Source organism: Perognathus longimembris, chromosome 8 (genome assembly GCF_023159225.1).
Source record: "Perognathus longimembris pacificus isolate PPM17 chromosome 8, ASM2315922v1, whole genome shotgun sequence".
Classification (NCBI taxonomy): Eukaryota; Metazoa; Chordata; class Mammalia; order Rodentia; family Heteromyidae; genus Perognathus; species Perognathus longimembris.
The window spans coordinates 56,911,318-56,938,936 of NC_063168.1; the positions used below are offsets into that span (position 1 = coordinate 56,911,318).

General features: G+C 38.3%; 1 protein-coding gene across 9 annotated transcripts in view; it reads right to left on the reverse strand.

Annotated features, from left to right (window-relative positions):
- Positions 1 to 27,619, reverse strand: part of Birc6 (baculoviral IAP repeat containing 6) — a 187,016-nt gene that overhangs the window by 120,347 nt on the left and 39,050 nt on the right. For 6 of the 9 annotated variants that reach the window (XR_007211930.1, XM_048353172.1, XM_048353171.1 and 3 more), the window contains exons 6-20: positions 25,880 to 25,962; positions 24,080 to 24,302; positions 23,840 to 24,000; positions 21,075 to 21,133; positions 17,860 to 19,254; positions 11,088 to 11,237; positions 9,393 to 9,618; positions 8,058 to 8,218; positions 6,161 to 6,292; positions 5,567 to 5,698; positions 3,484 to 3,662; positions 1,473 to 1,606; positions 1,034 to 1,195; positions 814 to 945; positions 23 to 120 (exon numbers count right to left, since the gene is read on the reverse strand). Coding sequence is in view for 8 of the 9 variants with exons in the window: in XM_048353172.1 (XP_048209129.1) it covers positions 23 to 120; positions 814 to 945; positions 1,034 to 1,195; positions 1,473 to 1,606; positions 3,484 to 3,662; positions 5,567 to 5,698; positions 6,161 to 6,292; positions 8,058 to 8,218; positions 9,393 to 9,618; positions 11,088 to 11,237; positions 17,860 to 19,254; positions 21,075 to 21,133; positions 23,840 to 24,000; positions 24,080 to 24,302; positions 25,880 to 25,962 (3,427 nt within the window). In the remaining variant the exon portion in view is untranslated. The remainder of the gene's footprint in view (positions 1 to 22; positions 121 to 813; positions 946 to 1,033; positions 1,196 to 1,472; positions 1,607 to 3,483; positions 3,663 to 5,566; positions 5,699 to 6,160; positions 6,293 to 8,057; positions 8,219 to 9,392; positions 9,619 to 11,087; positions 11,238 to 17,859; positions 19,255 to 21,074; positions 21,134 to 23,839; positions 24,001 to 24,079; positions 24,303 to 25,879; positions 25,963 to 27,619) is intronic. The other 3 variants (XM_048353168.1, XM_048353167.1, XM_048353169.1) reach the window with 1 other exon arrangement.

Here is a 27,619-nt window from a genome sequence, read left to right on the forward strand (position 1 = left end):
GTGATTAAGTAATTTTACATACCACCAGTTGCTGCTGCTGGTAAAAATGACATGTTATTAAGAAGAGCCTTCAACAGAACAGATCCAAATCCAGGTTGACATGGGTCACATTTGCCATTACTAAAAATATTGAAGAAAAAAATAAAAACCTTTATGAAAACATTACTATGGTTTAAATTCAACCTTAAACCCGATGTAGTTACTAAGAATCAAAACGTATTCATATGTATTACAAGAGAAATATGCCTTATGGTCCTACAAACTTAACAGCAAGACAGTAGGGGCTAAATACACAAAGGGTCTTTGTATTCCCTTTTTATACCTTAAACCAGCTACTTTACTTATTAGAAAGGTCTAAAAGCAAGTGCAGTCAATAGTGACCATTAGCTGTTAAACACAACCTGGACACTATGAATTTCAGAAATTAGCTGTACAACTTTAGAAAAAGGTCTCATAAGATTGTTATGTAATATATAACTCCAGGTAAAAGACTCCATCTAAAGGCTCCAAGTAAAGACAATCAGAGAGTAGAAGTGAGGGAAAGGTCCCTTTAATCAAATTCACTAGACCATTATAAAGACAAAGAAGCCTAGCAAATTTCTTTGATTAACAGATTTACTTAATACAGTATTTTACCCTAAAAATCCAACTTCTTTATTAGGATCTCAATAACCTTCATCAAGTATTTCATCAACTAAAATGCTAAGTCATATACACATACACTAGAAACCGAATTATAATACGGGCAATGTATTAGGCACCAAACTGCAGGCACACCAAAAAACCATGCTTTCAAATTAAAAACACACCAACCTAATGCATAAGGCTAGAAATCGAGCACACTTATGGGCTATACTTCGTCCTGCCTCAAAGAAGCAAACACGTACAATGTCTGAAAGACACTTTCGTGTTTTTGAAAGTAGACTCTCATTTCCTTCTTTTGAACTGAAAAACAAAACAGGCACAATTTTTACTCTGAAACATAACATCCAAAAGACAATCATCAGTGATAAGCAAAATTATAATTATCAACCTTCCAGGTCCATTTGAATGTACTCCAGCTAACCAACACAGAGTATCCAACACAAGACTTTGGGCATGTTCTGTGATTTGGCCATCATCTGCTTTTTTGCATAGAGTGTTGAGGAGCTTTTCATGAAATTCTGAAAACTGCAACATAGCACAACGTTGAACCCTATAAAAGAAAAAATAATCTAAGTGAACAAACTACCAATGAAAATAGCACCAATTAGACTAAATCTCTGAAAAAGTCTGGTTGGTCATATATTCATATATAACGTTTCTGTTCTGTCTCTAGTTGTACTAGGTTTGAACCCAGTTCAGAGGTTGAGCTTCCTAAACAGACATTTTACCTCCTGAGCCAGGCTCCCAATCATTTTTGCTTTATTTTTAGAATAAAGCCTCACATTTTTGCTCAAACAGAAGAGTTCTAGGTAATGAAATAAGATTACCTTTCCTTAGAAATTGAAGTTTTCTTAAATCTTCGAATGGTGACTGAGACCTCCTGAAGTAAGTCACAGCCCCGAAGATTTTCAGATTTACGTGTTCCACCTGCATTTTCATTCTTTACGTTAGATGATTTTTCCTAAACATACAAAAATAAATAATTGAAACAAAACTTTAAAAAATTATATGGATATGAAATCATGGAAAATAACTGAATCATCACAAACCATTAATTTATATTCAAATAGTAGCTTTTACCCTCACATTCAATAAATGACTATTTTTCCAAAAAATTGTAACAAAGAAAGTAAACACAAAGTTACTATTTTAAAAGCTCAATGATTAAAGATTTTAAAACCAAAGTTTTGAGTATAATTCCCAGCTACAGTTTTAAAGGTATTTGAGAAATATATTCTCAATGACTAAGGATCACACTTTCAATTAAAAAAGATGGTGATAACAGCACCTGCTCTGCTAACTCAGAGATATTTTGAGGATTAAATCAGATAAAAATACTCAGAAGTCCTTGAAAAATTGGAAGATCTATATAAATATAAGATGATTGGTGTTACTAATATTGTTGCTTGTGAATAATGATTATAGAGAAATAAAACCTCTAGAATTTAGAAAAATCCAAGACCAGACCATTAATGAAATGCCTGCATGATACAGAGCTAGTTGTTGAAAATTAACCATAAAGATTAAAACAAAATCTAAAATGAGTTCCCCACCTTTTTTTTTTGGGGGGGGGGGGGGAAGAGCCAGGAGTCAGGCCTGGAGCTTGAACTCAAGGCCTAGAGCCAGAAAGACACTCATCTCCTCTAATTAACCATCAAAAAATCCCAAGTGAGAAGCTGGGTGCTGATGATTCCTGCCTGTAATCCTAGCTAATCAGGAGGCTGAGATCTGAGGGTCATGGATCGAAGTCAGCCCAGGCAGGAAAGTCCATGAGACTCTTAACTCAAATTGACCATCAGAAAACTGGAAATGGAGCTGTGGCTCAAAGAGGAAGAGCACTAGCCTTGAGCAAAAAAAAAAAAAAAAAGCTCCATGACCAACAAAGGCTAATAATAATAAATAATAATAAGTAGAGGTGTGGCTCAAGTAGTAGAACATCAGCCTAAAAAAGTACAGTGCCCAGGCCTTGAGCTCAAACCCCAGTGGGGGCAGGGGGGGGGGGGGGTGAGATCCTGGCAGAATGATTCAAGAGGCAGAGAGAGCACTTGAGTTCAAACTCCAGTATCATCACAAATTAATTTCCTGTTTAACAAAAAGTTTTAGTTGGGGGCTGGGAATGTGGCCTAGTGGTAGAGTGCTTGCCTCATATACATGAAGCCCTGGGTTCAATTCCTCAGCATCACATATAGAAAAAGCTAGAAGTGGCACTGTGGCTTAAGAGATAGAGTGCTAGCCTTGATCAAAAAGAAGTCAGGGACAGTGTTCAGGCCCTGAGTTCAAGCCCCAGGACTGGAATTAAAATTAAAGAAAAGAAAGAAAGAAAAAGTTTTAGTTGGTCGACAATAGCTCACCCCGCTAATCCTAATCTCTAATCCTCTCATCAGGACAAGATCTGAGGACTGCAGTTCAATGCCAACCCAGGCAAGAAAGTCCATGGGACTCCAATTAACCACCAAAAAGCCAGAAATAGAGCTGTGGCTCAAGTAATGGAGCTCTACCCTTGAACAAAAAGGCTCAAGGACAAGACCCAGGCCAGAGTTCAAAACCCAGAACTGGCACACAAAAATGGGAGGGAGGGAGGGAGGGAGGGAGGGAGGGAGGACCTGCTCATAATTACTCCTTATTGTGTGTATTTTTATTAACACTAGGTAAGCTGCCTAAAGTTAATACAAAATATTTATTTTCTTCTTGACTGTATTTTAAAAGTCACTGCAAAGAAAATGTACAAATAAACAAGTATCAAATAAAACATTAGTCAAACTACTTCCAAGAATGTGCCAAGTCTCATCCATAGTATTTACAACAGCACTGAAATTGTTCAAAATGACAGTTTCATACCTTTCCAGCTGCAACTTTTGCCAAGAGAGAAGCAAGTGAGTAACCCTTGTTACTCTGGTGTTTTAAGGATGGAAGTCTTACTACAGGACGAATACCACCATTACAAAGCTCATCTGTTCCTCTTTCATTCACTGCTTTGACATGAATTAAAAATGAACGGTATTTTCCACCTGCCATACCTAAAGAAGTGGTGTAGAATGGGATAATAACTCAATCACCAAAGCAGAAAGCTGTTTTTCATCTTCACAGAGAAAGGTAAATGCTAAAGAAAACTATAACAGCCAGCTGGGCGCTGGAGCCTCATGGTACAGAGATAGACTTGAATACAAAACCTCTAGGGTCAGTGGCCCAGGTCCTGAACTCAGGACTGGCTTTTTTTTTTTAAGCTCATCAATTTATACCATTTTCAAACTACACTATTTGTGTACACAGGTAACAACTTAGCCCACTCCCCCTTTCCCAAATAAAACCCTATAGCAATATGAATAATAGAAAATAGACATTACTGGCCACTGTAAATACTCAGCATGATTTTTCCCAAATATACTATTAATTTTAATAGAAATTTTGTGAGCGCTAAGAAAAAAAAAACATTAAAAAAGACAATAAAACTGACTCTCTAAGGTGGCTCACAACTATAATCCAGCTATGTGAGAGACAGAAATCAAGAAATCAAGTTTCCAGTCCAGGGCTGGGAATGTGGCTTAGCAGGAGAGTGCTAGCTACAATGCATGAAGCCTTGAGTTTGATTCCTCAGTACCATATAAACAGGAAAGGTCAGAAGTGGCACTCAAGTGGTAGACTGCTAGCCTTGAGCAAAAAGAAGCTCAAGGACAGTGCCCATGCCCTCAGACTGGCAAGAAGAAGAAGAAGGAAGAAGAAGGAAGAAGAAGGAAGAAGAAGGAAGAAGGAAGGAGGAGGGAGGAGGAGGGAGGAGGAGGGAGGAGGAGGAGGAGGAAGAGGAGGGAGGAGGAGGGAGGAGGAGGGAGGAGGAGGGAGGAGGAGGGAGGAGGAGGAGGAGGAAGAGGAGGGAGGAGGAGGGAGGAGGAGGGAGGAGGAGGGAGGAGGAGGGGGGAGGAGGGGGGAGGAGGAGGGGGGAGGAGGAGGGAGGAGGAGGGAGGAGGAGGGAGGAGGAGGGAGGAGGAGGGAGGAGGAGGAGGGAGGAGGAGGGAGGAGGAGGAGGGAGGAGGAGGGAGGAGGAGGGAGGAGGAGGGAGGAGGAGGGAGGAGGAGGGAGGAGGAGGGAGGAGGAGGGAGGAGGAGGGAGGAGGAGGGAGGAGGAGGGAGGAGGAGGAAGGAGGAAGGAGGAGGAAGGAGGAAGAAGAAGGAGGAAGGAGGAAGAAGGAGGAAGAAGGAGGAGGAGGAAGAAGGAGGAGGAGGAAGAAGAAAGAAGGAAGAAGAAGAAAGAAGGAAGAAGAAGAAAGAAGGAAGAAGAAGAAAGAAGGAAGAAGAAGAAGAAGAAGAAGAAGAAGAAGAAGAAGAAGAAGAAGAAGAAGAAGAAGAAGAAGAAGAAGAAGAAGATTATTCCAATCCAGCCACAAAAAAAGTTACTTAGAAGCCTTTTCAATCAATAAGCCAGGATTGCTGGCATACATCAGAGCCTCTCATTTTCTAGACTGCTACTCTATCACTGAGTCATATCTCTTGTCCTTTCTTTACTCTCAGTCAGCAGTAACAGCTAGGCACCGGTAACTGATGCCTGTAATCCTAGGAACTCAGGAGACTGAGATCCGAGGATCCCCGTTCAAAGTTAGCCCTGGCAGAAAATTTCATGAGACTCTTATCTCCAATTAACCACCAAGAAGCCAGAAGAAGAGTTGTGTGGCTCAGGCTGTACAATGCTACCTTTGAGAAAAAAGAAAAAAAGGCTCAGAACAGCATTCAGGCCATTAGTTCGAGACCCAGGACTGGCACAAGAAAAAAAAGACACAAAAAGTAGGACAGAAATTTCACAATGTAATTATTTTAATGGGAAATAATTCACGTATTAAACTAAATGGATCCTAATGAAAAACCATACAAAATAGTATCTTACATTTGAGATCAATTTGTTTATTCTACTATTATGGAATGTATTACTTCACCTTTAACAAGTTTAGGGCTTGTTAATGTCAGCATACCAGCATGTCCAGACAGATCAAGGCCACTAGCAAGCCACACTGGCCCACACAAGATGTCTTCTTTATGATCCTCTAAAAATGAACACAACCTAAGACCTAAAAAGAAAAATACAGGTTTTTCTTTTAGTTATTTGGAATGTAATAACTAATTAACAAATATCCATTCCATTTACATAGCATACCAACTGAGATAATGTGTTCATCTAAGAATTCATTGCCATGCTTAGGAAATATAATCAATTATTGGAATGTTATATGTTGCTTTCTACTGTAGTAGTGTTTTACATTTCACCTTGATTTTCAAAAATTTATAAAGCCATGACGTGATTTCAACTACCAAGGTATTAAAAAGCAAGAATGTAAGTATTAGTGCAGCTGTGTTCACAAAGATGAGCTGAAAGTTGAAGTATATTGCCAAGGCAGAATTATAGGTTGTTTTTAAATCACATTCTTAAAACCAAGCTTTTGCAAGCCACAAAGAAATCTTTGCCCAACATGATGCATTTAGATCACTATTCCTTTTACTGTCATGGACAACAGCTCTATAATTTAACTCACACTGTGATTCCTCTACATCCATGTGCTGCATTTCTTCATTCAAATCAATCAGGGACGGTTTCCCATTTTGTTCCACTTCAGTGTTAAGAGCTGGAGACAAAGGAAAGGTGATCTGCCTATCTACTGCTGTTTCTAGAGGATAAAAATATTAGTAAACTTAATTTTGATTATGATGAATTTTGTGCCTAAAACTCTTTAAATTTGCTCTTAAATTAGAAGCTACTGTGATTTTTTTATCACAGATGATATAAAACACCTGTGAAAAGAAGATAACTAGATTCAATTATTTTATAAACTTTTCTGTCTTCTAATGATAATTAAACATTCAACCTGAATAAAATAAATTAGTGGCAAGTAAATTAAAAGTTCATACTCTAGGCTGCACACTACTAAAAGTTCCTGTAGTTTTGGAAATACTAATGCCTACATCATAGATTTAATTACATAAAGATCTGTCATGACTGAAAGAAACATTTATACAAAACTAAAATCAGGGGCTGGGAATGTGGCTTAGTGGTAGAGTTCTTGCCTAGCATGCACAAACCCTGGGTTCATTCCTCCGCACCACATAAACAGAAATAGGAGGAAGTGATGCTGTGGCCAGGAGGTAGAAGCCAGGGTCAGTGCTCAGGCCCTGAGTCCAAGCCTCAGGACTGGCCAAAAGAAAAAAACAAAAACTAAACTAAGCTAAAATCATACAAATATATTTTTGACAAAGGGAAATTTTTAGTTTTAAATATTGGAAGCCGTATTGTTAAGTTTCCATTTCAAGTTGAAATTATCCACACTCTTACTAAATTAGCCCATTAAAAACAAAAACAAACAACAAAAATAAAAATAAAAACCACCTCAACCGGGTACCAGTGGCTCATGCCTGTTACCCTACTCAGGAGAGTAAGATCTGAGGATAGCAGTTCGAAGCCACCCAAGCAGACAAATCCACCAAAAAGCCAGAAGTGGAGCTGTGGCTTAAGTGGTAGAGTGCTAGCCTTGGACAACTATGCTCAGGGACAGCACCCAGGCCCTGAGTTTAAGCTCCAGCACCCATACACATTTAAAAAAAGCAAAAAAGCTCTGAGAAGTAACATTAGTTCTTAACATGATGAATGTTCTCAATCTATTTTAGTAATGCAACACATAACACAGTTATACTTCTGTCATTACATGTAAGTTTGGCTTCAGGAACCACCTTGAGACAGCAGCAACTTCTCAAACACCTTACTTCTCATTCATTAACAGTCCTCCTCTTAGGTAAAGAAAAGCATAGAGCTAGTAATGCTAAAAGCATAACTAATTCACAAGGTAACTAACTTCTGCCAGAAGGCAAGATTAAATAACTGCAATTCTAAATATTATTGAGTAACTGAAAATCTATGAAGTGTTCTCTGGTTTACTTTTCTTATTTAAAAAAAAATCACAAAAACTAGGACAAACAAAATCATATGAAAATCTCAATAGTTAAGTTGAAAAGTAGTTTCTTGCCAGGCACTGGTGGCTCATGCCTGCCATCCTAGCTACTCAGATGGCTAAGATCTGAGGATCACAATTCAAAATCAGCCCAGGCAGGAAAGTCCATGAGACTCTTATCTCCAATTAACCACAAGAAAATTGTAAGTAGCACTGTGTCTCAAAGTGGTGGAGCACTAGCCCTGAGCAAAAGAGCTGAGAGACAACACTCAGGCCCTGAGTTCGAGCCCCACAACCAACAAAAAAAAGGAAGAAAAAGAAAATCCGTTTCTTAAAAGAAACTAACCAAATTATACTCATAACCTGACTTAGAAAATTATTACAACCCCTTTGTACAACTACTTAAATAACAACAACAACAAGAATGACAATAATAAAAGAAACCAACCACAAGATAAAATCTTCAAAAGTTAATTTGATCCCTTCTTACCATTGACTTTCCCTAAGCCTGGGGCTTTATTTTTCAGCAATGTCACTTGTATCTGTGGGATATTAGTGATGTTGGAGTTCAAAACAAATTTGAAGTCCACATGTCCAACCATACAGGCTTTAGGTAGAACCAATTCAAACACATGTTCATCCCAGCTGTTGCTGTCAAATAGAGGGGGAATAGATAAATAAATTGAAAGAGTATTTTCTTACCAAAGGAGGATACTCTTAGGGAATGAATACAAAGAAAGGCACAATGCTTTTGTTCCTCTGATCATATAAAATATTATTTATAGAAATGAAAAAAATTCTTAGCTATATTATGATTACTATCACCATTCCTAGTTTCTGTTTTATATATTTCAATAAAAGTTAATGATTCTTGAAGTATAATGCTGCAGGAAGATTAATAGTTCAGGATCGAGTAGCCAAGAGAAAGTTCATCAGTAGTTTGATCTAAGTAGTGACCCCGTCAAAAGATGGGAGGGGGGAACCTTAATACATCTCTATGGGATCAAGAGAAAAGGTAAACATCTCCCTAAGAGGCAATACTTAAGGTAATGAATGTTCTCACTTCAAGAATCTACTCCTACCTTGAGACTTGTGCATACTCATAAGTCCTTTTTCTTCAATATGGAAATCATTGTGATCTTAATTATCTGCATATTCCTCAACCCCACCCCCACTGTATTCTACAAGGTAGACTAAACAACAGCTTATATACAACCATTCACCATTATCAATTTTTTTCCTCTCATATCAGATATCCAATATCTCAGGAAATTCTATTAACTTTAACTTCAAATTATATCCAGAATGCAACTATTCCTTTTCATACTTTCAACAATACCATGGCCTAGAAAGTATGCACTGAGTTCAAACCAAAGGAAAAGGAAAAAAACATTTTTAATATCATGAAATCAGTCATTTATAGTTCACACTTGTAATCCTAGCTACTAAGGAGGCCAAAATGAGAACTTGTTTCAAAGCCATCCCAAAGTGAAAAGTCTATGAGACTTTTATGTCCAATTAACTATCAAAAAAAGTCAGAAGTGCTCTATATATCACCTTTATAACAACAACTTTAAAAATATTTACCAAAAAAAAAATGTCAGAAGTCTACCAGTGTAAAAGAAGCTCAGGGACAGCAATCAGGCACTGAGTTCAAGCCCCAGGCTTGGGCACAAAGGGAATGGGGGAAGGGGAGAACAGGGGAACAGGGAAGGGAAGGGGAGAAGCCAAGTAGAAGGGAGGGAGGGAGGGAGGGAAGAAGGGAGGGAGGGAGGGAGGGAGGGAGGGAGGGAGGGAGGGAACAAACCTTGGGGAAATCTTTTACCTGTCAGTCTGTAGTTTCCAAGTTCTAGTATGCTGAGCAGCATCTCCATGATGTTGCTGATGTAAGTGTTGAGGATGCCTCCTTTGCTGCTGTTCTTGCTGAACCTCTACCCAGCAAGGAGGAACAGTAGCTGAAAACCGTGGAGTCAATGTCTCAAAGCGAGTTAGCTCTACTAGAGACGTCAAGATTTCAAGGGTGAATGGCTGGTCCACCAACAAATCAACTCCTGAACATTAGAAAATGAGTATTTGAGGATCATTTACATAAAAAGAGAAGATGAAATTTTAATTCATGGTAAAAATTTAATATTCATCCACAATACTGATGAATATGCTGAAAGTGGGCTGAGGCATCTATATTAAAGATATTAGCATTGGGTATATAATAGCACAGAAGAAAACCCCATCTGGAATATTTTAAACCATAGAGGGAATGAATACTTCTGGAGTCTTTAATTTTAATTTTTTTTTTTTTTTTTTTTTTTGCCAGTCCTGGGCTTGAACTCAGGGCCTGAGCAATGGCCCTGGCTTCTTTTTGCTCAAAGCTAGCACTCTACCACTTGAGCCACAGCACCACTTCTGGCTTTTTCTATCTATATGGTACTGAGGAATTGAAACCAGGGCTTTATGTATGTGAGGCAAGCACGCTACCACTAGGCTATATTCCCAGCCCCAAACACAGTCTTTCTAAAGAAGAAAGCTTTTTGAACTTTAAAGAGTATTTTAGGGTTAGTTAAAAAAGGATAATAAATGCAGTGATATTCAAATGTAAACCAGTACACATCGGATCAATGATTTTACTTTTATAATTTCTTTCAAAATTTACAAAACAAAATGCTAGATATAAGGAAGAATATTAAACATATAGCCAATAAAAAAGAAAAACAGTAAACAGCTAGCCAAGCACACTAGCAGCTCACTCCTCCAATCCTAGCTACTCAGGAAGGCTGAAATCTGAGGATTGTGGTTCAAAGCCTGCCTGAGCAGTAAAGTATGTGAAACTCTTATCTCCAATTAACCACCAAAAAGCCAAATAGGTAAATATAATACATGTTTTATTTCTCATTTACCAACCTTTTTTTTGTTTTGTTTTTGTTGCCAGTCCTGGGGCGTGGACTCAGGGCCTGAGCACTCCCTGGCTTCTTTTTGCTCAAGACTAGTACTCTACCTCTTGAGCCACAGCTCCACTTCAAGCTTTTTTCTATATATGTGGTGCTGAGGAATCAAACCCAGGGCTTCATGTATACGAGGCAAGCACTTTACCACTAGACTAGACCGTATTCCCAGCCCTCTTTACCAACGTGTTTAAAAAATAAAAATTACAGACATATATGGTGCTACATGTTGGCTGGAAATATGGCTTAGTGGTAGAGTGCCTGCCTAGCATGCATGAAGCTCTGGATTTGATTCCTCAGTATCACATAAACAGAAAAAGGCAGAAATGGCACTGTGGCTCAAGTGCTAGAGTGCTAGCCTCAAGCAAAAGAAGCTCAGAAGACAGCGCCCAGGCCCTGAGTTCAAGCTTCATGACCAACAATAATAATAACAACAACAAGCCTGATAAAAGATTATCAAGACAGAAATGAACATTCCCAATACAGCAATCAACAATTCATTAAAATAACTGCACTCAGAAATCAAAACAAGATTTTGCATTTGTACAAAATCATGTAAAATCAGTTACAAGTTATCATACCTGAAATCCCAGGACTTGAGGGATTTGATAAGGGTTTGGAGCCTTCTGAAGATGGTTCAGCTCCTTTAGAAAGAGATCCATCCACTAGAATGTCAGCTTCATCAATATCATCACAGGTTCCTCCAATTTGGAGAAAATGAAGTTCACCACCTACAGTATAACAGTAGCATTAAAACTTCAACTGCAATTCTTTTAGTTAAGAATTGTATTCATTTAAATTCCATTTGGTAACCAGACAAGGAAAACTATCAAAGTGATTTGTCCCAATTCAAAGCTAAAACCCAATTATAATAAAGAAAAAGACAACTCATTATATGGAAATAAATATTTATCACATAATGTGTACAGGATACTATTCAAGTGCCTTAATCAATTCATCTAAACTTCACCAAAAACCTTTGAGACAGAGGCTGTTACTGTAACAGTCTTATAGATGAGGAAACCAATGTACAGGATATACGTCCCCATTGCTTAATCTCAACAGTACTGAATCAATATGCTCAATTTTGAAGAGTAAATCAAATAACTATCTTTCATCTGTTCTAGAAAAATAACTGAAAACTTAGCAAGTACTTAAAATTTTTTTAAAAATCAATGGTGAATTTATAAGAAGATTATTTGGAGCTATATGTCAAACATAAAAGAAAAAAAGAAAGATAATCCACTTCCTGAAAGGCAACTTCAAAGCTGGACAAAACTGTCATTCAACCTGGGTGAGGTAAGCTGTAGGAATCAGTAGCTTTGCTACTACTTCCAGGAGCTCACTTGATCAACTTTCAGAGTCTGACATGGTGATTTCAAGGAAAGGTAATGTAGAAGGTCTACCTGAGGTCAAAATCCTGGTCTGAGAAAAGTAAAGTATTAGAAATCTCTGAGATTTGACAGAGAATTACAAGTATTAAGAGCAGAAAATTCAGTAAATTTTCTACATGATCCATGTTGATCAGAGGCTGTGTATGTGAAAAGCAAAAAGCAAGGAATGGAAGCCAGTCCAAGTAACTAAGCTTCCACTTGTATACAAGAGAGACCTGAAAGGTCACAGAAAAAAATAACGGCCCGGGCATACCTGGACACAGTCATACTGAACAAAAAAGCATTTGAACACAACAATTTATCTTTGGTTGATTAATAAGTTATCCATGTAGAGAAAAATACATTTAAACCTTAGGGGGCAGAAAAAAGAAAATGAGAAACATCTGTAACTGCACATTGTAAAGAAACAGATTTCATATAATTAGCCAGGTGACTAAGAAAATAAACAAGACAACAACATCTTTCAAGGGGGAAAGGATCAGAATATAAACCACCTGCATTAAAATGTACACTAATACATGAAAAAAGACATGCAAAGAAACACTATTTCTATTTCCAAAAAAAAAAAAAGGAAAATGAGCACATCAGATGTCACATTTAACAAGACTTCAAAGACACTATTGTAAGTAATTTCATAGAAGAAAAACCAAGTGCAGAGTATTATAAAAAGGAATTGTGCAAATAATGCATACAAATGGAAAGACATTTACAGATAAAGAATAAGAATTTTGTTAGCAGATCTTACAATATCAAAGGTTCTAACAAACACATAAGTTCAAAGTAAAAATAAAATTTAACTAGGTAAATATAATAACGTTTATTTCTCATTTACCAACCTTTTTGAAAAATAAAAATTACAGACATATATGGTGCTACATGTTGGCTGGAAATGTGACTTAATGGTAGAGTGGCTGCCTAGCAGGCATGAAGCCCTAAATTTGATTCCTCAGTACCACATAAACAGAAAAAGGCAGAAACGGCACTGTGGCTCAAGTGCTAGAGTGCTAGCCTCAAGCAAAAGAAGCTCAGAAGCCAGTGCCCAAGCCCTGAGTTCAAACCCAAGAACTGGCAAAAAAAAAAAAGTTGACACAGGAGAATGGTAGTTCTTAGAGAACACCAGGAAGGGTGTGGGGGTGGTGGTGTGGGGGAGAGAGAAGATTAGAAGAAGCTGGGGGTCAGAAGAACCTGGTGGCATGGCTCCCAAGTTTAGTCTCCACTACCTCCAATAATCAGAAACAAAAATAGAGTGGCTCACACCTGTAATCCTAGCTACTAAGGAGGCTGATATCTGAAGATCACCTTCAAATCCAGCACTGGCAGGAAAGTAGGTGGGACTTTTATCTCCAAATAACCACCAAAAAATCAGAATTGACACTGTGGCTAAAAGTGGTAGAGTGCTAGTCTTGAGCAAAAAGAGCTCAGAGACAGCACCCATGCCCAGAGTTCAAGCCCCATGACTGAAAATAAAAATTTTTTAAATATAGTATTTTGGCCATCTCAACCAAGAGGTCAGGCATGTTAGTATATGCCAGTCATCCCAGAAAAGAGAGCCTTAGGAAAATCACAGTCCCAGAATAGTCCCAGGCAAAAACTTAACACCGTATCCAAAATAAAATAACTGAAGCAAAAAGAACTGACTGGGGTGTGACTTAGTGGCAGAGCATCTGAATTGGGGGCGGGGGGGGGGGAGAGGGGGGCGGTCTCAGATAATACCCTACTCCCTACTTCAAAAATCTAAACAAAGCCAGCACTGGTGGCTCAAGCCTATAATCCTAGCTACTTAGGAGGCTGAGATTTGAGGATTATAGTTTGAAGTCAGCCAAGGCAGAAAAGTCTCCATCAGACTCTTATCTCCAATTAACTACTCAAAAACCAGAAGTGGCAATGTGGCTCAAGAGAGTGCTAGCCTTGAGCACAAAGAGCTTCAGGGACAGCACGCAGGCCCTGAGTTCAAGCCCCGCAACCAAACAAAAAAAAAAATCTAAACAAAAGGATTTTGAAAATTTTTGACACAAAATGATGAATGTTTGTAAAGCTAAGGTTAGCATGGTACAAACATTACAATGTGTTCATATAGTGAACATTATATACGTTACATGGCATTTATTTTGCAACTTCAGTGATGTGTCTATCATTTACATCTGAGACAGAACGACCATCAAGAGTTCAAGGCTAGCTTCTGCTAAGTAGTGAGACACTGTCTACAATAAAAATAAAAAATAATTCATTCTTACAATATCTTTTTTTTGGGGGGGGGGGCCAGTCTTGGGCTTGAACTCAGGGCCTGAGCACTGTGCCTGGCTTCTTTTTTCTCAAGGCTAGCACTCTACCTCTTGAGCCACACAATGCCACTTTTGGCACTTTTTCTGTTTATGTGGTGCTGAGGAATCGAACCCAGGGCTTCAGGCACGCTAGGCAAGCATTCTACCGCTCAGCCACATTCCCAGCCCACACAAGATAGCTTCTTAAGATTGGAATTTATTATTGTCTTAACTCTAAGAACATAAATTTACTTTAAATATTCTTATTTAAATAATAATACTTAAATATTTAAGGTTTAATTCTGGAAACTGCCTAAATATCTCATTAAATAACTGAAATGATTAAACCCTCTTTGCATTTCTAAGAAAATAATATAGTTTCAATTAACATACATTGGTTTCATTGTGACATTTTCACACAAATACATGTGTCATAAAGTCTCATCCGTTCTTAATCACTCTCCTTTACCTTCTGTCTCATTTCTTAAAAATAAGTTCAATGTGTTTCATTATTTCATTTTTTACATGTAAACAAACCACTTCAACCACATTTCTCATTTACTTTCCTTATGACCCAATCTTCTCTTCCTAGTATTCACACAGAATATTAGTATTTTTAGATGTGTCTTGGAGCTGGATCGCTCACTCACATTCCAAACTTAGTTCCATTTCTAATAACTGGCCTAGTGCTGGCACTAGGGCTTAAACAATCAGGGCCTAGGTACTGTCTCTTAGCTCTTTTGCTCAAGGCTAGTGCTCTATCCCTTCTGGCTTTTAGTGGTTAACTGGAGATCAGAGTAGTCTCATGGCTTTCCTGCCCAGGCTGTGAACCAAGATACTCAGATCTCAACCTCCTGAGTAGCTACGATTGTAGGCTTCTGGTGTCTGGCTTGGATAACTTTTAAATACATACGGAATTCAATGTATGACTCTTTGGGTTTAGTTACATTCTGGAAGAATAATATATGTTTGAAGCACAATAATGACAAAATATCCAGGTGTAAGCCATGGCTTTGCTTATTATTAGTTTTGTGACATAAACAAGTTACTTAACCTCTCTTTCCCTTAGGTTCCTATCCTGAAAGTGGGCTCTACAAAAGTATATGCCTTATAAAGCTGGTGTGATGACTAAATGAATTAACTGAAGTAAAGTTCTTAGAACAATGAAGTGGCAATGTATACAATGAATACATTAAAACTATTGGGTACCTAATAATTTTTTTATTTTTTTATTATTTTTTTTTTTTGGCCAATCCTGGTCCTTGGACTCAGGGCCTGAGCACTGTCCCTGGCTTCTTCCCGCTCAAGGCTAGCACTCTGCCACTTGAGCCACAGCGCCGCTTCTGGCCGTTTTCTGTATATGTGGTGCTGGGGAATCGAACCTAGGGCCTCGTGTATCTGAGGCAGGCACTCTTGCCACTAGGCTATATCCCCAGCCCCACCTCATAATATTTTAATATTTCTTCCAAACCTTTCTAATGTAATTCAAAATTTCATTACTTTTAAGTTATTCTGAACTTTAGTTTTTATTTTATCATTTACTATGATTTTATCATTGAATATAGATCAAAGAAGGCAGTCCACCAACATTAGCCATTATCTTCCTTAATTAACCTTGAAATCTCAATCTATTTAAAAATGGAAAAATTCAGGTTAATGCAATAAGAACCATACAATTATGTTCTGATAACCCTCCGTTGTAATAAGCAGGCTTCAAATACCTCATAGCCCTACAATTCCAACATACTATCAATAGGAACATTCAATATGTCTGACATTGTCAGTAATCCTTTCACAAATTGCTCTTACCTCTCCAACTCAAAATGTACACAAATAGGGAAAAACTGTATACTCAATGTGCAAAGGGGCCTCCAATATTACAAAACTGATTCACCACCAGACAAAGGTTAGGAGTAATTCAGACCGAAACTTTCTATTTGGCAAAACTAGTAATTACTAATAATCACCAATAACTGCCAGAAACTTTACATACAAAAAATTATTTTGTTAGATTATAACAACTTCACTGGATTGACAGATGCCTAGATTAGTAAAACACACTGAGTGTGTCTATGAGATCTCTTCCACTAAAGATTAACTAAGGTAGGGGCTGGGAATGTGGCTTAGTGGTAGAATACTTCCCTAGCATGCATGAGGCCTTGGGTTCAATTCCTCAGTACCACATAAGTAAAAAGGCCAGAAGTGGTGACGTGGTTCAAGTGATAGAGTGTTGGCCTTGAACAAAAGAAGCTCAATGACAGTGCCCAGGTCCTGAGTTCAAGCCCCAGGACTGGCAGGGAATATTTGCCCTGAATGTGAGCAGCAACCAATAGGCTAGGCATATGGGTGAAGTAGAGGGAGAAAGAGATGGAAACAAGCTAATAGACTAGGAATTCTCTCTTCCAGGCCACCTTGTTGGAAACTATTCTGCTCTGCCACATTCTCCTGGACACTAGGTCAATATGTTAAAACAGTGAGCCCCAAAACAAAATCATTCCTCTCTGAAGTTTATGTCAGATATTTTGTCACAGTGATGTTTTAATACACAGACCTTTTTATACTCCTTAATAAGAAAGTAATACACAATTTATTGAATTTAAAGGATTTACAGAAACATCAGCCTACTTTCTTGAAGATAAAACACAGAAGATACTCTCTGATCTATTAAGTTGTTTACAAATAGAATCCTAATCTTCGGCAGTAAAAAAGTTTACAGTTAAAGAGCCAGGCGCTGGTGGCTCACATCTGTATTCCTAGATACTCAGGAGACTAAGATCTCAGGAGCATGGTTCAAAGCCAACCAGGGCAGAAAAGGCCATGAGACTTTTTTATTTTTTTTGGCCAGTCCTGGGGCCTGGACTCAGGGCATGAGCACTGTCCCTGGCTTCTTTTTGCTCAAGGCTAGCACTCTGCCACCTGAGCCACAGCGCCACTTCTGGCCGTTTTCTGTATATGTGGTGCTGGGGAATTGAACCCAGGGCCTCATGTATACGAGGCAATCACTCTTGCCACTAGGCCATATCCCCAGCCCCCCATGAAACTCTTATCTCCAATTAACCACAAAAAAAAAAAAAAAAAAAAAAAAAACAGAAGTGAGCTCTGGCTCAACATGGTAGAGCACTAGCCTTGAGTGAAGAGCTCAGGGACAGCACCCAAGCCCTCAGTTCAAGCCCAATGACTGACAAGGAAGAAAAGAAAAGGAAGAAAGGAAGAAAGGAAGGAAGGAAGGAAGGAAGGAAGGAAGGAAGGAAGGAAGGAAGGAAGGAAGGAAGGAAGGAAGGAAGGAAGGAAGGAAGGAAGGAAGGAAGGAGGAAAGAAGGAAAGAAGGAAAGAAGGAAAGAAGGAAAGAAGGAAAGAAGGAAAGAAGGAAAGAAAGAAAGAAAGAAAGAAGAAAGAAAGAAAGAAAGAAAGAAAGAAAGAAGAAAGAAAGAAAGAAAGAAAGAAAGAAAGGAAAGAAGGAAAGAAGGAAAGAAGGAAAGAAGGAAAGAAGGAAAGAAAGAAAGAAAGAAAGAAAGAAAGAAAGAAAGAAAGAAAGAAAGAAAGAAAGAAAGAAAAGAGTTTGCAGTTAAAACACTAGAAATATTTACTACGTTATTAAAGGAAAATTAGTAAAGCTTCACTGATAAGGATCTAAAATTACTGAATAGACTCATAAGCAAATGCCATATACAGAGATTTTTGGAAGACAAACCGCTTACCTTTGGTGCATGCACACAGTCTATCTGTACCCGAGCAGTAAATGACAGAAACAAATGTATCCTGTTCCTCAGTGCCCTCCTTTTTGGGAGGTTCCACTTTGGCCAAAATTTCAAAGTTTGAAAGATCTAATATTTTTACATATCCTCCCTGAGTGGTTATTACCAGGTGTCCAAGAGTAGAAATGTCAGACTTCTTTTCTCTCTCAATCCCATTCTTTGAGGTCAACTGAATTTCCTCAGCAGGGTCTTCACAGTCATCCTCTCGATTATCCAATATATCGGGTGGAAGTAGAATCAGCGAGGTAATTGTATCCTGGGGATCTTTGATATGTTGGATTTTTACTGGCTCCTCTTCTAAAGTCACTATCCGAGTGGCATAATTCATTTTGTAAAGTACTAAATATCCACCACTAACATTCCTTTGCTCAGGATGAATTATCAAAGGGGTCTGTACATCTGCTGGTGATTCATGTTGGATTACACTAATATTTGCACCATTCACTACAGCAAGATTTGATTCCAGCTCACCTTTTCGCCTACTACATAGTGCAGAGTTTAATTTATTTAAATTATTCAAGGCCTCTACTTGATTTATTGCACTCAGGGATTCAACAGGGCATGTCCGCAGTCCTATCAACAAATGAATTCCATCAGCACAAGGAGTTATTGAGTCTATACAAAGGTTCTCCTCCTCTGCAAACTTAGGAAGCCTCAAGCACTGAACCAAAGTCCCAGGCTTGGGAAACACAGAGCTCCACTTCTCGGAATCTGGAGAGGTAAGGGTGGCTGCTGCATCTGCAAACTGCTGAATGTAAGTCACGGGCGGATCCTGCAACAGCAACTGCTCCTGACTGTCCAGCTCCATTTCAATAATCTGTGGAACTGTAAAACCGTCATCGTGCAAAGTTTTACTCATAATATTGTTCATCTGTGAAAAGATTTTTCCTGTTTTATCATCAGATTCTTTGATGCTATAAAGAAGTAAAACAGGTAAAGTCCTCCTTACCAGAGGAGAATTTAGTTCTGAATTAGGGCAAGACTCATTGTCAGTTGACCCTTGTTCTGATATACTTTCACCCTGAGTTCTGCTTAGACCATCTAGTGACCTGTGAGAATTACTACTAACAGGTGAAGTAGCAGGAGATTTATATGTTAATAAACCTCCAGCTAATAAACATGGAAAGGGAATGTTGTGTTGTTCTTGGTGCTTTTCCTTTGTCTTTTCACTCTTACAGCTTGTTATGCAAGGATTTGCTCCAAGTTCTTCAAGATCCTTAACAGTATCTTCAAGCACATTTGCTACAATCTCCCATTGAAGTTTTTCAGGCTGCTGGAGAATGCTGAGGGCTGTTATATCAAGGCTTATTTCCATGGCTTCCTTCTGTGATGTATGCCCTTCAAAAAAGAATCTTCATTAGATATAGCCTAATCTGTACTTTAACATTTTTAATTCATCCTGTACGTGCATTGTATTTATTAGAATTTAAAGAATTTTAAAGAAAATTTGATCAACTATGAAATAAGTCTATTTAAGAAATTATAAAGGGGGACTGGGGATATGGCCTAGTGGCAAGAGTGCTTGCCTCGTATACATGAGGCCCTGGGTTCAATTCCCCAGCACCACATATACAGAAAATGGCCAGAAGGGGCGCTGTGGCTCAAGTGGCAGAGTGCTAGCCTTGAGCAAAAAAAAAAAAAAAAAAAGCCAGGGACAGTGCTCAGGCCCTGAGTCCAAGGCCCAGGACTGGCCAAAAAAAAAAAAAAAAAGAAAGAAATTATAAAGGTACTCCAATGACTCAAAATTATTTTCAGTGCAGATTATCTTGGTAATTAGGGAGTAAAATTTGTGTGTATTTGTGTGTGTGTGTGAGAAAGAGAGAAGGAGAGAAGGGGGGGACCAGAGGGAGAGGGAGAGGGAGAGGGAGAGGGAGGGAGGAGAGAGAGAGAGAGAGAGAGAGAGAGAGAGAGGAGAGAGAGAGAGAGAGAGAGAGAGAGAGAGAGAGAGAGAGAGAGAGAGAGAGAGAGTGTGTGTGTGTGTGTGTGTGTGTGTGTGTCAGTCAGTCCTGAGACTTGAATTCAACTCCTGATGCTGTTCTGGAGGTTTTGTGTTCAAGGCTAACACTCTACTACTTGAGTCACAGCTCCACTTCTGGCTTTTTTTGGTGATTATTTGGAGATGAGTCACATGGACTTCCCTGCCCGGGCTGACTTTGAACTAGGGCCCTCAGATCTCAGCCTCCTAGCAAGTTAACAGGCATGAGGCACTAACTGGCTTCTGGCTAAAACTGGTATCCAGCCCTAATGCTAACAATTTGTAAGTGAGGACAGGGGAGGAAAACTAGGAGAGAGCAAGAAAGGTGGTGAGACTGTCCAAAAGTGAAACATACTCTTTGCCTAATTTATGTAACTGTAACTCCTCTGTACATTATCTTTATAATAACTTTTTTTAATTTTAAGGCTATGTTTCAGATATGATGCCCAATGTTTTATGTGTTTACATAATCCCTAGAAACTTGAATAATTCTATACTAATAACACTATTTTACATGTTAGAAAATAAAATCAGACTATAGAAAGTAACACTTTAATTCTTATAAAAACCATTTTGAAAAATATTATTAGCTTTCCATATAAAATAACATTAAATTTTGAAGCCATGTAAGCCAGGCAAGGTAGTGTTTGTAATGCAAGCAGTAAAATGGAAGATGAAGAATCACTGAGTTTGAAGGCAGCCTGGGAGATATAAATGTCCAGGTAAGCCTGAGGTACACAGAGGACCCTGTTTCAAACCACAATGAGCCACGTTTCCTTTAACATTTAATTTAAAAAAAATTTACTTTATATCATGTCTATGATTTCATACTTTGAAATTTAATCTATTCAGCTATTTGATTTTAATTCAAATGTTATGCTTATTTAACAGACTACACTTTACATATAATTTTAATTCCCTAATGTGTTACAGATTTGATATAACTATCAGTTTAATTCCTTTAGCTTAAATAGATTAAATAGAAGTTATTTAAAACTTATTGTGTAACACCATGTTATTTATTATTATTCATGATTCAAGAGCTCTGATATATATTTCAGTTTTCTATGTTTAACACTGAAAATTTTGTTTTCACTAAAAAACTTAGAATTGTGTGGTATTTAGCTTTACCTAAAACTGTAAGTCCAAAGATTTTAAGAATAAAGATTTTTTTTTTACATACCTGTCACAGAATCTGATCGGGAATGTTCCTCACTGTCTGAATCCTCCAGCAAATCATCACTTAAAAGACAAAGTAAAAACAATTAGAACTTTTGAAATATACATAAGGCACGGAGAATGTAAGTTAGCAGTAGAGCAAATAAAAGATCAGTTTCAGGCAGGTACCACCTATAATCTTAGCTACTCAGGAGACCTAGAGGATCAGGTCTGAAGCCAATCCAATTAGAAAAGTAGAAGAGACTATCTCTAATTAATCAGCAAAAAGCTGCAGTGGAGATATGGCTCAAGCAGTATAGAATACCAGCCAAACAAGCAAGGACAGAATAGAGAGACCCTGAGTTCAAGCCCCAGTATTAGCATAAAAAAGAAAAATGAAGAGTAGGGCACTGGTGATTTATGCCTATAATCCTAGCTACTCAGGAGGCTGAGATCTGAGGATCAATGTAAGAATCCAATTAACCATCAAATATATTACATATATAAAGGAAAATAAATAAATTTTATTAAAATTATTATAATAAAGGTGATATACAGAGGAATTACTGTTTCATAAATCAAATAATGAGTACATTTCTTTTGGAGCAATGTCACCCCTTCCCTTCACTCTCTGACAGCTTTTCCTTCCCATCCATGCCACACAAACAAGTTGTTTAGTTCATTTTCAACATAATGTCTAGTGAGTACTGCTGCTACATTTGTTCAGCCTTTGTGCCTCTTTTGTGTTCTCTCCTAATCTCCCCCAAAGACTGATCCACTTAAATCCTTGTGATACCTGGTTGAATAGGGTGACTTATCCAGACCTCTTTTCATGATGGGATAGGCACTGTGGTTAGGACTGAGATTTTAAGATTCTGAGAGTTTTAAAGCTTGAGAAACAGAAGATTTAAGGTAAAAGTTCTAGTCATACCCTTATTTTCTAATTACAAACGGCCTATTCAAAGGATGAAACAGTACAGAGAAACAGGCAATAGTACAGATATGCTATCTTGACTAACTTGGATTTTGAAGTGATTGGTGAAGTGACATCAGCAGATCTCAAAACTGGGGATCCTTCTTAGGGGTGTGCATTGACATCAGCAGATCCCAAGACTGGGGCTCCTTGGGGGGGAGGGGTGTGTGTGTGTGTGTGTGTGTGTGTGTGTGTGTGTGTGTGTGTGTGTGTGTGTGTGTGTGTGTGTGTGTGTGTGTGTGTGTTTATTTTTTTTTTTTTATTTTTTTTTTTTGGCCAGCCCTGGGCCTTGGACTCAGGGCCTGAGCACTGTCCTTGGCTTCCTTTTGCTCAAGGCTAGCACTCTGCCACTTGAGCCACAGCGCCACTTCTGGCCGTTTTCTGTATATGTGGTGCTGGGGAATCAAACCTAGGGCCTCATGTATACGAGGCAAGCTCTCTTGCCACTAGGCCATATCCCCAGCCCTGTGTGTGTGTGTTTTGAAGCTGTCTTTTACAGGCAAGAGTTACCAGACTGACCAATAAACAATTTCTATTTTAATGAATCTGACTGCATTTAAATGTACTATTCATCCTCTCTTTCAATGCGAAATCCACGGCTGAGAATGTATCAGTAAGTATCCATGAATTCCTATCAAAGTTATGAGCTTATTTATATTCGATACTGAAGATTCTTTTCAATATTGTTATGTTTCCTGGTCCTTTTTCTTATTAGCACACTTAAAAAATACTTGTTTCCTTTAGCACAAATCTATTAAGAGGCAAGCCGGAAAACATTTCTTTTTTTCTGATTACTTATTTATTGTCAAAGTGATGTACAGAGGGGTTACAGTTTCATACATAAGGCAGTTGGGTACATTTCTTGTACAATTTGTTACCTCCTCCCTCATTTCCCCCCTTCTTCATCCCCCGCCAGAAAACATTTCTAATTTGAAAAAAAAATTAGAATCCTGTCATGAGTTGAAAATACAAGAGCAATTTTACTAAAATGTTTTTACAGTTAGGCTACACCAATTCACTGCTGAGTGGTGTTATATTGTTTGAAATAATTAGGTCTTCTTTCCTCATCTAAGTTCATTTCCCTATTAGTAGTGAAACTGACTCCCATTATTTAAGCTATAATAAAAAAAAGGGGGGGGGGACTTAAAATCATTTGGTTCAAAGTCTATATGGAAAAATTTAATTTTTCCTTTTTGGGGGAGGAGGGTGTTAGAAAGGGTGTTAGAAATGGAATTTAGGGTATCTTTTCCCCCTTGGCGTTGTGTGTGTGTGTGTGTGTGTGTGTGTGTGTGTGTGTGTGTGTGTTGGAACCCAGGGCCTAATATGTGTCAAGCATGCATGTATTCTACCACTCATTCCTAGATGATTACTTCCAAATAGCATTGACTCACACTGATAATAAAGCATGTTTTACAGATTATGGGGTTTCTGAATGAAAATCATAAAGGTTTCAGATTTCTAACACATTTATTTTCTAATCTCATAACTGGAAAATTTTTTCTACCTCTTGAAACAGAACAATGAGAACATACAATGCTGAAAAAGAAAACATGTAACATCTATCTATAAAGACTATTAAAAAGGGGGCTGGGGATACTGCCTAGTGGTAAAAAGTGCTCACCTCATATACATGAAGCCCTGGGTTCGATTCCTCAGCACCACATATATAGAAAAGGCCGGAAATGGTGCTGTGGCTCAAGTAGTAGAGTGCTAGCCTTGAGCAAAAAGAAGCCAGGGCCTGTGCTCAGGCCCTGAGTTCAAGCCCCAGGACTGGCAAAAAAAAAAACACACAAGACTATTGAAAAGTAATCACATACCTATCTCCTTCCAGTTTTGGAATATCTGAGCAACTAGAGGAATCTTCCAGCCATGCCAAAGTTGGCCTCCTTGAATCAACTCCTGAGCTTGGTTCTCCTGATAGAATAAGCTGTTGTACAATTGCTGGATCATAAGCATTAATTTCAAACTTTAAGTGCACCTAAACAAAGAAAAATCCTAAGTTTATAACTAATTTCTTTTTTCAGTTACAACTGTATTACTTCAAAATGAAAACATACCTTCATAAGTTTAGAAACATCCCATATGCAGATCTTTCCTCGTTTAGTTGCAGCAGCTAGAAAATGAGGGCAACTCCCAGATCCAAAGCAGGATATCCTGTCAGTTCCATCTGTACAAGGAAACTGTGCAGGGCTTGTTGCAAGAGTGACTGACAGTGGTACGTTCTGTGTGTGCTCACCTTTCACAAATGGGCAGTTTGGGGAATGTCTCTCATGTTCAGACCTTTATACAAATTTAAAAAAGGTAACAATAGAGTAGTTAAATTTTTACATAAAAACAGAACTCCAAGATATTATATAAATAACAAATAGTAGAACTATTAAAACTCTTAATCTGGGCTCAAGGAATAGCTCAATGGTTCAAACTACAGCCTGTAACTTTGAATAACTACTATATCAGTTACAATTTCCCATGTTATAAAAAGGTCTAAGATAGACCTATCAGAGGTTCACAAGAGCTCAACAGCTACATACATATGATTGTATAAGATGAGGCTAAGCAAAATGAACTCCAAGAGATGGAAACAGGAGGATTTTATCATTGTCATTAGGTTTTTACATACTAGGTGAATTTCCTGAGGCATGCCCTAGGTGGCTACTGTATATGATTTTGGTACACTGGATATTGTATATATGCTTATCTGAGCTAGGAAAGGGTGTTCTTTACAGCCTGGATATTGAATTATGTACATATAATTTAGAGTTTGTGTTTCACTTTTGGATGCCTTTCTCCCAAGGCAGCCCCCCCACACCTTTTTTTTTTTGGCCTCTCTGTGAATTGAAATGGGAGACCATGTGCCTTTGTTCTCTATGTTCTAGGCTTGTCTCCCTGGCTTCTTTTTGCTCAAGGCTAGCACTCTACCACTTGAGCCACAGTGCTACAGCTGGCTTTTGTCCAGATAGATAGATAGATAGATAGATAGATAGATAGATAGATAGATAGATAGATGGACGGATGGATGGATGGATGGATGGATGGATGGGATAGAAAGATAAATAAATATTAATTAATAGTAGATAGTATTACCTGAATATTTGCTACTATTTTTAGTATACCTATTCTCTCCCTCTCTCCCTCTCCCTCTCTCCCTCTCTCCCTCTCTCCCTCTCTCCCTCTCCCTCTCCCTCTCCCTCTCTCTCCCCTGGGTCTTGGATTCAGGGCCTGAGCACTGTCCCTGGCTTCTTTGTGCTCAAGGCTAGCACTCTACCAGTTGAGCCATAGTGCCACTTCTGGCTTTTTCTGTGATTAACTCGAGGCAACTCACAAACATTCCAGCCCAGGCTGGCTTTGAACCACAATGCAAAGATCTCAGCCTGAGTAGCTAGAATTATATAGGAGCAAGTCACAGGTGCCCAGCTTCCCATGTAGATTTTGGAAACTATGAACCACAGAGACACTGTATATCAACAGATATGAGACAGAATAGAACGGTACACTTCATTCTCTTAAAACAATGAAAAAAATACATAAAATCTGTAAACGAGCCAGGACTGAAGGGACATGCTTATCAACCCAGCACTTGAAAAGCTGAGGCAGGAGAAATTCAAGGCAAGCAATGGGCTAGGGAGTGAATTCATGGCCAAAGTGTACAAGACAGCAAGGCACTGGCTCATAAAAAAGAAGAAAACAATCAAGGTTACTGTATCAAAACCAAAAAAGTGAAGATCACCTGCCTAGCAAGCATGAGGTCCTGAATTCAAATGCTGCTATCACCAAATTAAAAAAAAAAAAGCAGTATTTAGAAGCACATTTGTAGGACCAACTTGGTATATTATGCCCAGAAAACTCAAAAGACTCACCAAGGTTCATCAGTAGGTTCCCAACAGACGAGACATACACTACAGGTAAAACACATGGCTCTATCATCTCCAGATGAGGCAGGCTGTAAAATTTTTGAGAGATATAAGTTAATCATCATTAAAGTAGATTATTAACAAAACACTTTCCTTAAAAGCTCTTAAATCTTAAATACTACACTACGGAAAATAAAGTTAGTCTGTACTGACATTTAATATGGATATTTAATAAATTTATATCTATAGACAAGTGTTCAAAAATAGCAAATTTTAGAACAGTAAAGGAAATAAAATACCAAGTTTTGATAGCAAAACATAAAACTCAGATACATCTGAAAACTAATTGTTTGGGGGTCGAGGGCAGTACTGGAGTTAATTCAAGGCCTCATGCATTTCACTTGCTAGGCAGGCCCTTTACTACTTGAGCTATAACCCCAACTATCTCTATTTTTCAGAAGGATCTTGTGCTTTTGCATGGAGCCAGCCTCTGATCATAATCCTCCTACCTATGCCTCCCAGTAAGTAGGATTACAGAAGCATACCACCATACCTGGCTTGTTGGCTAACTGGCTTCAAACCATGACCCTCATAATTTCTACCACCCAAGGAGATGGGATTATAGGAAGGTACCACCATGCTGAATAAAATATTAATATTTTGAGCACTTCATTCTATAGAGAAAATTTATTATACATTTTAGAAGACTAAGAATAATCAGCCACTAACAAGGAGATTCTAGAAAATTATGATTTGATATCTTTCCAGAGATGGATTATAATGAACACTACTCAAGAGACAAAATAGCAAGATGTCACTAAACAGAAGCATATGAGAACAAACTGGATGAAAAGAAAGTAAGCTGTTAAGAAGAATGATGAACAGTGAATTCTGGATCTAGGAAAGTAATTTCAGTAATTCTAAATTTAGACAGTCTCCAACAAACTTATCACTCAACAGAAATCTGACAAACCTGAAGAAAACTTACTCAAAGATACACATGGCTTTCTAACATATAATTCTGAGTTAATATTCAGAACACATCACGGTATCTCATTCTTAAGATTCTTTTTGACAGAGACTTTGATGAACTTCAACTAAATGCTCAAATTCTAACAGTAAAACTAACACTTAAGTATTCGATTTCTTAGACATTTTCCCTTGCACGGGAGGTTAAACCCAAGGCCTCATGCAAACTAACCAAGTACTTTATCACTGATTTATATATACATATATCTATATGTATACACACACACACACACACAGAGCCATTTCCTTTCTTTTTTTTTCTTTCTCCAGTCCTGGGGCTTGAACATGGGGCATGATGAGCAGTGGCCCTGGCTTGTTAGGTTCCCTTTGAGTATGTGTCCTCATTTCTACGTGACACCCTAATATCCTGAGATACTCAAGAAACAGGGGGCTCATCCAAGATCTTTCACATGTCACTCAAAGAAATCCAGAAAGCCCATCCTTAGAAGGAGACATGTCCTGCTGCCCTGCTATGGCAGCCACAAGATTGGGCTAAACCAACATTCCTTCACAACTGACAAAGAACCAAAACACACACACACACACACACACACACACACACACACAGCCTGTACTTTATTGCTTCTGACACCATCAAGCTTTGCCTTATCTCAGGTATAGAAACCACAGAGCCACCCACAATAGACTGAAACTTCTTAAACTATTGAATAAGGAAGTAAAGCCATGTCTGTGGACAAGCTACTAGCTGGAGATGAG